The sequence below is a fragment of the Primulina tabacum genome, chromosome 5, assembly GCF_025594145.1.
Source record: "Primulina tabacum isolate GXHZ01 chromosome 5, ASM2559414v2, whole genome shotgun sequence".
Taxonomy (NCBI): domain Eukaryota; kingdom Viridiplantae; phylum Streptophyta; class Magnoliopsida; order Lamiales; family Gesneriaceae; genus Primulina; species Primulina tabacum.
In genome coordinates this window covers 24391001-24401328 of record NC_134554.1, presented here as the reverse complement: position 1 = coordinate 24401328, position 10328 = coordinate 24391001, and the positions used below count along the sequence as shown (strand labels likewise).

At 39.7% G+C, this 10328-nt stretch overlaps 1 protein-coding gene across 1 annotated transcript; it reads right to left on the bottom strand.

Moving 5' to 3' along the window:
• Positions 1-8661: 8661 nt before the first annotated feature.
• LOC142544286 (uncharacterized) lies at positions 8662-9409 on the bottom strand. The gene is made up of 2 exons (XM_075651348.1): positions 9317-9409; positions 8662-9078 (listed from the first exon to the last, which is right to left on the bottom strand). The coding sequence occupies exons 1-2, from the start codon at positions 9407-9409 to the stop codon at positions 8662-8664; spliced, it is 510 nt and encodes a 169-aa protein (XP_075507463.1).
• Positions 9410-10328: the final 919 nt, after the last annotated feature.

Sequence of the window (10328 nt, the reverse complement as noted above, 5' to 3'; positions counted from 1 at the left end):
CGCCATCCTATACGGAGCTCTCGAAAATAGGAACGGTACCTGGAATAAGATCAATACTGAAATCTACCTCTCGGACTGGAGGTAACCCTGGGATCTCGTCAGGAAATACATCTGCAAACTCCCGTACTACTGGCAAATCTGCCAATGCCGGGCTTGATTTCTGTAGATCTACAGAATAAATAAGGAACCCCTCTGCTCCTTTTTGCAACAATCTACTCATAGTCAAAGCAGATACTAAGGGAATCCGAGATCTGGAACCCTTCCCATAGAATTTCCACTCCTCTGCCATTTCAGGTCTGAATTTGACGATCTTGTGGAAATAGTCTACGGTGGCTCTGTACTTGGTTAGCATATCAATCCCAACGATACAATCAAAATCAGCCAAACCAAGAACAATACATTCTAAATCGATCTCATGCCCTTCAAACTGTAGTACACAATGTCTAACTGAAGTCACAGATATCAGACCACTTCCCAACGGAGAAGAAATAGACACTACAATATACAATGACTCTACAGGCAATGCATGTGTCAATGCAAAACGTTCTGATATGAATGTATGTGATGCACCTGTATCTATCAATACATATGCAGGATAACCGCAAAGAAAACAGTTACTTGCAATCACATCGTCTGGCATCTTGGGCTTGCTCTTCCGTCAATGCAAACACCTGAGCTTGTTGTGTAACGCCCCAGATTCGACGACTGTTCTCACTGTATCAAGACGAGTCTTTCCAGCGTGCTTATGTCCTCACTCACACGCACCCTGGGAAACTTCCCAGGAGGTCACCCATCCCAAAATTGCCCCAAGTCAAGCACGCTTAACTTTGGAGTTCTTATGTGATGAGCTACCGAAAAGAAGATGCACCTTCGTGATATGAGTAGTACAAATCAAATCTTTTAAGCCCTCTTCAACTATACAGTCCATTACATTGAACAGTCTCGGAATCCCTCTCATTCCTGTGTGGGTCGGTTCATTCATGTTCCCTCCACCTAGAAGCTTGCCAGGAGCCGCTCATTGTCCGTGCAACTGATGGCACCGGCGATCACCCCCCGCCCTCTTCGGCCCCGGGCCTCACATGCCCACCAGCTTCCGCTTGGTTCGTCCCCGAACCACACCGTACTAAGAGAGGTCGGCTCTGAAAACATTTCCAGGATTTATTTTTAGCTAGCAAGTAAGTTGATTTAAGTTAAAAAGGAGTTTTGAGGATTTATTTTAATTACTTGAGGTGTGTAGGAAATAAGTCCATATAAGTTCCTTTAATTAAGGGATTAATTCACTAAATTATTTAAGGGATTAGTGAGGCTTTTAAGGGTTATAAATTTACTAGCTAGAAAATATTTCCCCTCCATTTATTAGTGAGATTTTCGGCCATCCTTATGTCTAGAAAACTTCCTTGCCAACACATCACCTTTGACTCATTCTTTGTTATTTTAGCATGCTAACCTTTTAATTATTAATCAACCTTAATTAATTAATTATTAAGCTTTATCCTAGTCTAGATTTGCATGAGAGAATCGGCCACTCATTCTAGATCCATTCAAGAAGCCATTTGATATCAACCAATTCAAATTTCAAAAAGAGAGGAGACTTGGTCATACCATTTGAATTCCTTTATTAGTGGATCTCCCTCACTCTCCTAACCATCACCTCCCCTCACCCATGAACGAAAATCAGAGCCATTTCAGAGTAGAAAACCGTGGGATTTCAGTAGGAAACCAGAGAGAATAATCGAGTGAAGAACAAGCTAGCAAGAGCACTCCACTCCTCCGCGCCGAATCGTCTCTTCTTTTCGTTTTTCTTTCAAACGAAACCAGGCATGCATATATTCTTCCTTGACTCTTCAATCAAGTCCTAATACCATTTATTTTCATTACATGATCATGTTTTATTAAGCAAAAACCGAAATACATCAAGAGTTTTTCAGAAAATAAGAATGCAGAATTTTCGATTTTCATGATGCTCTTCACGGGTTCTCTTGTTTTGATGTTTCAGGTGGATGGCTCGACTCCAGGCTCACTAGGCTACATCTAGACACATACTAGGGTGTGTCAAGACCATGTTGGTCCATTCAAACAAGCTCCATGCATAATAGAATTCGAATTTGACAGCAACTCTTCAATCTTGGCCCTTTTAGTTTTCGAAAAATCTGTTGCGTGCTGTCAAGGGGATGGATCTGATCTGGGCTGCCACAAGGCATATAGCCATGGTTAGATCACTTCCCTAGCATGTCTAAGACGTGACTAAGTCGCCCTTTTGGTGGCTCGGTCCATGGTGCATCAGTTTTTAAATCAAACGATAGAACAGCCCCTTTCCCCATTTCGGCCCTTCCTTGGTACAGCATATGAGTTTCGGTTTTGGGTGGTTTGGTGTGGATCTTGGTTGGCCTATGGCCCTTAGCCACGGTTCATACCATACCCCTAGATGTCTAGGTTGTGCCATGGTCAATCAAATGGCCACTGGAACGACACGAGACAGCAAGCAAAGCTAAACACCACACGCGCATGCAAAGGTGCTCTCGGGTGAATCTTTTCGATTGTTGCTGGAATATTCCGAATTGTGGCTGGTTTAAAGCCCTTAGCCATGGTTCGAATCATTCCTTGGGATGCTAGTAAGAGGTTTGGTCGGTGGTTCAAGCCCCAATGGCCATTAGCCTCGCAAACGACGCAAGCAAACCAAGCACAGTTGCTGTATTTTTGGACAGCAACTTGCTGTGTCGGTTTGGTGGCTCGTTCGAGTTCTCGGTTGGCTTTAAGCCTATGTCCTTGGACTGGACAGTGCCTCATTGAGTTGGGAAGGTCATTTTTTTGGCCGTTTGTCATTCGGATCATTTTTGAGGTCGTACGAGAATTTACGGTGCGATATGCCAAATTGACTCTCGAAAGAGCGTTTCATGTTTTGGCCTCCATTCACCTAGATTTCGGCCCTCACCATTTTAGGAGCATTATTTTATCATTTTAGACGTATTTTAATCATGATTACATGACGGTTCAGTGTTGGTTCGGGTTGGTTCGGAGTCATGATTAAATACGAAGTCGGTAGGCGTAATTGTCACATTTTAGAATGTTATTGCATAGTTTGGTCCCATAAATCTATTGCATATTTTTCATGACATATTTAGGTTGCAGCGAGCCTGGGAGCAATCCAATCCAAGCAATAAATTATTACATGATATTTAATTGTGCCATTTAATTATATTACGTGCATAAATATTTAAAATGTTCATTTATGAGATTATGCGATATTGCTTGTGGCCATTACACTATCATGGGATTATTGCTAAATTCGGTCGCCAGTTACCGGTCAGTTGAGTTTGTTTCACCCAGTATACTGTGGCTACAGTCTGATCAGACGTTTACTATTTTATCCGATCGCCAGTTACCGGTCATGGGAGCATTTTATTATCCGGTCGCTAGTTACCGGTCAGTTTCAGTGCAGGGGCCACTAGCGTATACCATAATCTCACCAGTAAAATTATTACAGGCTATTTTCAGTACAGGGCTCCAAGGAGCAAACATTTTTACCATGATATTTTCAGTTCAGTTATGCACGTATTATAATTAATCATGACACGACACTTTTACGAGATGCCTCATGACACGACATTTTTATTCCATGAAATTTTACTTTAGTATTTACTCGTTATTTACGATATATGCATGTTGAGTCTTTAGACTCACTAGACTTGATTGTTGTAGGTTCTGATGATGCCGGGGCCGAGGGCGGGGACCAGTGAGCAGGCTCGAGTCGGCAGTAGTAGGACCCGAGGACCTCAGTTCAGCATTTATTTTTAATTGATGGCTCAAACGTTTTAATTATTGTGGGAAAAACTTTTTACTGTTATTTCAAAAATGTTAATTCTTCCGCTGCCACATTGTACATCAAACTTTATTTATAAGTTCATTTATGAAGGAGGCAATTTTACTTATTTAAAAAGAAAAATTTTAAATTTTTCCGCAAATTTCCAAGTAAGAATTTTAGCCCCGTTACATGTTGTCTGGGAGGTTGGCTCGCTGTCTGGCCACCTCTGGCTCTAGGCTGGGACTGTGTAGGCGTGGGCTGGAAGGAATGGACAGACGAAGCTTGCCTCTCAGGCTAAGTCACTGATGCTGATGACCCTGCACTCTGAAATCTCTGTGCACCTCTCTGGGGACAAACTCTGGCAAAGTGTCCCTGTTGCCTGCATATGTTACATCTGCCCATCACTCCCTGACACTGCTCTGTGGCATGCCTACCTCCACACGAACTACAATAAACACCACTATACTCTGAACTCTGACCCTGACCTCTCTATCGGGATCCACTGGAGCTCAACGAACTACTCCCTGATTTCTTAAACTGCTTGCCCTTTGCTTTCAAAAAATCCTTCTTCCCACTACTACTGATTCCACTATCGAATCGAGGAGGAGGTGGTGGAAACTGTGTGACAAACGGTGGCGGTCTCTGACCCTGAACACTATAGGAAGCTCCTCGTTGCCTAATCAAGCCAGCCTCTGCTCCCTTCGCTCGATTCAGCGCCTCAGAAAAAGTGTTGGGTCGCCCCGTGTTCACTAGGGTGAAGATATCCAGATTCAAACCATTTATGAATTGATCGGCAACTGCCTCATCATTCCCTGCCACATGAGGTGCAAATCGAAGCAAGGACGAGAATTTGGCAACATACTCCTCTATGTTCCATTGCCCCTGTCTCAAGTTGGCGAATTCGGCCCCTTTGTCTTTTCTGTATGACACTGGAAAGAAACGTTGATAAAATTCATCTTTAAAAACTTTCCAAGTAATATCAATACCTCGATGTTCTAAGGCTCGTTTTGCCGTTGGCCACCAACTATTGGCCACTTCTTGCAATTGATGCCCAATCAGCTTCACCCTACGTTCATCTGTATAGGCAATTGATTCAAATAACATCTCTATATCATCCAACCAGCTTTCACAATCCACTGCATTTTCTGTGCCCTTCAAGGTAGGTGGATGGAATGATTGAAATCTCTTCAACAAAGTCTCCTATCGGTGTCGCAGTAACATCCATCTGAGTACCTGACGTACTTCCCTGTTCTGGCACTTGACCTGCAGCTTGTTGTGGTATTCTTCTAGGCGGCATATCTGATTATCAAACAGATTAGGATACAATCTATACAATCTGTCTCAGCCCTCCTCTGATCATATACCTCTGATCCAGAATCGGTTCTGATTCAGTCTTTACAAGTATATGCTGTAAATCAACTCAGATACAATACAACATATAATAAGGAAAGCAATAAATCATGCTAGCACAGCAAAAGTAAGGAAGAAGACTGGATCTACCCCGCTCATTCTATTCTTTCTCAGTCTACAGAACCTACGGCTCTGATACCACTTGTTGTGGGGACCCGGGCTCTAACTCAATTATTTGCGGGATTAGTCGGATCATCGTTCAAAAATACGGGTCAAAATTTTGCTTTTAACATTAAATCAAATGTTTATAACTCAGGTACAAGATAATTCCATATTCATTTCATTACAACAAACATAATATACATGCCTCGTTTTATTCATATTCTACAAACCAGTAATTAAATACAGTACATATCAAAAGTACAACTACTAGTTCATCTGCTACGCCCGTGATCACCACGCTATGTCCATCTCTCATCTCTGTCGCGACCCTGATCCTGCCCCACCTGTTGTTATGCACACATACAGACATAACAACAGCCGGAAACTCCGGTGAGAACAAATCCCAGTATAAAACATGTATACATGCTGATACATAATCATAAATCATGAATTAAAGCAATAATAATGGGCTCCATAGTCTATGAAACCAATCTATATAAACATGCAATTCAAATCAAATCATGTCTTGATTCAACTCGACTCTACTCTAGGGATCCCGGTGTGAATAAGACGTCACTGTCTGTCACCTACCCTCCCAATCGGGATAACTGTACGTCTTATTCCTAGACTTCGGTCATTTCTGTATCGAATGTCTACAATCAGAGTGAATCTGATCCGAAGCATCGATACCACCGAACATCTAGTTTGGCAAGTCTGCCAATGACTCTCCTATCTCAAAGGCTTGAATATAAATCCATACACAAGACAGCATCCTATCAAGAGGTTTGAATATAAATCTATAAACAAATCAAATTCATATCAAAAGATAAACAACAATTCTAGTATGTGATTTGGTTGGGAAACTCAAATTGAATCTCATTTGAGTTGTGTCTTCCCCAAACAAAACATGAATTATACCTTTCGTCGCACAGTCTGTGTCGTAGTCAAAGTCTCGAAGACGAATCTGTCACTATCAAATTTGAAATGGAAATGTTGATACATATTCTATCAATCTCTAATCTCAATCAACACATATCCAATTCAATACTTGATCTCGGTACAATTTGACGGCATAACGACGTAATTTCTCGATACCGGTCAATCCATCTCTCAACATATATCAATAATTTATAGATCTCAACTCATAATCATCATCATAAGCATATGATAGTACTCAAAATCTGCACAAGTTAACTCTACACATGCTGGAAAATCGTAACAATTGCATATGACATCCGATAATCGATCCGTTTACGAATATATAGTCACTAACTTCACAAGAACACATAATCTAGTGTAATTCACAATTTCCCCAACATCAATATTTCAAATCATGCAAGAAATGAATGAAACTTACATCCCCTTAAAGCCTTTGATGAGAGGAGTTCAAAACCGAAATCGGATTAACGTTTGAATGTGAAATTCTTGTACAAACTAGCTTTAAAAGAAGAGAACTTTCCATTTCCTTTAACTTTTCCCTTTCTCTCGGTAGTCTCAGCTGTGTTAGGAGAGAAATGAAGACACACACTATATATATCTTGCATGTTGAGGGGCAAGTGTCATATTTTTCAAGTAACACGCATGACCGCGGGTGCGGTAGTTCATGAACCGCGGGTGCGCTCAAGCTTCGGCGGTCCATCCACTTTCCAAAATCGACGACCGCGGGTGCGCTACATATAAAACCGCGGGTGCGGTGACATCAACGCGGGTGCGGTTACGTTTGAACCGCGGGTGCGGTATCATTTCTGTAAATACTTTCCAACTCTCTGTCCATCAACCGCGGGTGCACTCTTTCTTGGACCGCGGGTGCGGTGACCCTACTGCAAAAATGGCTAACTTTCTGTCCATGCACCGCGGGTGCGGTGCTTCTCTAGGCGCGGGTGCGGTCCCTTTCTTCAAGCACCACTTCATCTTTTCATTTTATCCACATACAATCTAGGGCATTACAGGTGAGCGGTGAATTCTCGACTACAATGCACTGGCTCCTACATGTGTCGCATCTGTATCCAATCTCACCACCTGATGACTCTCCTGGAGTCGGTAAACGAGTCAAAGCACAGTCCTATCATATAGAGCCTCAGTGTTGCCCCGGGTCGTAAGGACTAATGGTGTACGATCATAACCACGTACTTATCCTCTTGATGAATGCTAACCACTTAGAAAGTCTGAGGGAGGGTTGTTCGGTATAATCATCATATGACTATCCATATGCACGTTTGGACATCTTTATGCCCTTACCAAGAAACGCGGTACACAACATCACAGTTGCTAGTCTCGAGCTCAAGCGACCTTTATCCATGTTTTAGGTGGCTGAATCGACTAGGAACGAATTTAGAATATGCTGTGTTTACAAATGAGTTTCAACATCGAATTATGATTCATTTGTATTAAAGTATAATCAATGTCTTTATCTATGTTGATCACATAAGTATACAGATAAAGAAATAACAAACCATGAAAGAATGAATTATATTAAAATAAAGATTGTTTATTACAATTTGTCAATAAATTCTCTAACCAACAGTTGACTTACAGGGTATGTACTCTAACACGAAGTGGTAGTGGAGAACTTGTAGAAGTAAGAGAGGACCATAGGTGGCTACCCGTGGGTAACATAATTTGAGTCCTGCTGAGTTCAACCCATAATGACACAAGTTTACTTTGGTAGTTAGGCGATTAACGTCAAACATCCAGCCCATGATGGCTTCTAGGACTCAAGCAACACATGGGTCCTATCTTTCTTGGCGAGAAAGTTTTGGGACAGTTGGATGGTTTGTCATTGGGTTGCACATTTCCTGGGGGTTGGAGGCTGAATGAAAAAGTAATAATGTTTCCAATTCTTAACGTTGCTAGGGTTTATTAAGATTTTACGTGAGGGATGATTTTCATTATAGAAACTCCATCTGGTGGGTTCTTAAAGGTAAAAAATGATATAGCAGTTTAGGGCATCTTCAACCCTGCACCAAACGCCACCTTGGTGCAGGGAAACCTTCTCCAACGAGCTGCGCTTCATTTCCTCTACGTCATTTATTTTTTTAAATTTTTTTGTTTTTATTTATTATAAAATTTATTTAATCATAAAAATTAAAATATTTAATTAAATAAATTTATAAATAGATTTTAAATAATTTTATAATTAAACATCAAACACGCAAATTTAGTGAATAATAATTAAACATTCAAGCATACTGTAAAAATAAAAATACGAATTCAAATTCAGATAATTTAAATGCAAATTTAATAAAAGATAAACAAACTAAATTATCAATAATTTGGAAAATCGGATCCGGATTCTCCAGAATCACCAAAATATTTTACAAATGCGCTGCTCTCATGTTGACGGTGTTCTACATCTCTTTTTGCATAATTATTGCTCTTGCGTTTTGAACAATTTGACAAATTTCTGGATCGCCAATTGTGCTTAGATCCATGTACAAAACTTTATTCCCATCTTGAAATTTAGCCAATTCCATTTGTTGTCGACGAATTTCTAGTCTTTTTTGCTCATTTTGCAATGCTAACAACTTAACATAATAATTTTGTTGCATATCGGTAGATCCCTTTTGCATTACATCGATAAGCTCCCGATGTTCTTCCTTCATCGTAGAAATTAATTCCAAAACATTTTCTTCTCTTTTTTTCTTTAATTTGGATTTCTTCACTCCAAGAGGTCGTTGAGATGAAGTTCCACCTGAATTCTCATCACTGCTTAAATTACTTGAAAATGAACCTGATATTGGAGATTCTAGTTCTTGAGTATCCGACTGTGATCAATCAAAATTTGTGACATGAATTTTGGATACTAGCATCGGTGCACTGTCGTTGGCCAAAAATTTCTCCATATCTTTCATTATAGGCCAAACATGATTAAACTTGAATCATTTAGTGAAATTTGAATCTTGCATCATTAAATCCTTTGTTATGTTCAACTGCACAGAAATATTTTACTCGTATAAAAAATATACCTAAAGTATTCTTGTAAATATAATAATAAATACTTACAATAGCTTCTTCAGATGCGCCACTCGCCTTCAACTTTTCAATTATACTAACACATCCACATAATTTTCTAACAGCACAGAGGATAACTTGCATGCGACATTGTAATGATCTGATATCGTGTACTTGCATGTTATTGAATTTGCCGTCATTGCAAGCTTCTTCAATAGGACTCCAAAATCGATCTTTGGATTTGTTTATACCGATCATAGGATTTTGCGAAACGTCAAGATAAACATGATAGAAGAGTTTTTCAATAGCATAATTAGTTGTTTGAAAAGTGGAGTCCATTTAATTTCTTTGAACAATGAGATTATTTGGTTGTAGATTGTAATATTTATGATTTAATCAACTAACAAGAAGTTTATTTATAGTTGGAAGGTGACCTACCAGTCAAAAGCACATCTACCATTTCAAATTCATCTACCAGTCAAAAATCATATACCAGTAAAAAACACATCTACCAAACTCATGTACCAATCCAAAATGCATATACCAAACTCACACACATCTACCAAACTCATCTACTAGTAAAAAACGTATCTACCGGTCCAAACTTCTACAAGTCAAAAAAACGTCTACCAAACTCATCTACCAGTCCAAAATGCATCTACCAAACTCACACACATCTACAAAACTCATATACTAGCAAAAACGTATCTACCAGTCCAAACTTATCTACTAGTCCAAAATGTATCTACCAAATTCATCTACCAATCAAAGACACATCTATATAATGTAACTATAGTATCATACATTCCTACAGATTTTACCTTCTTTATAAATTAAAAATGAATCCGTATTCTCTGTTTGATGCAAACTCATCTAGCTCATCTTCATTGTCAGACAATGAAGATGATATTCGATTTGTCTAAAACTTTGAAAATAGAAAAAGAGCAATACTGTCAATTATACCTCGAGAACAAGATTTAGTTGCTGCCTAGACCATCCAACAAGAACAAGAAGTCACACATAGATGGTGAATTCCAGATCACATAGTCATATGAAGCGAACA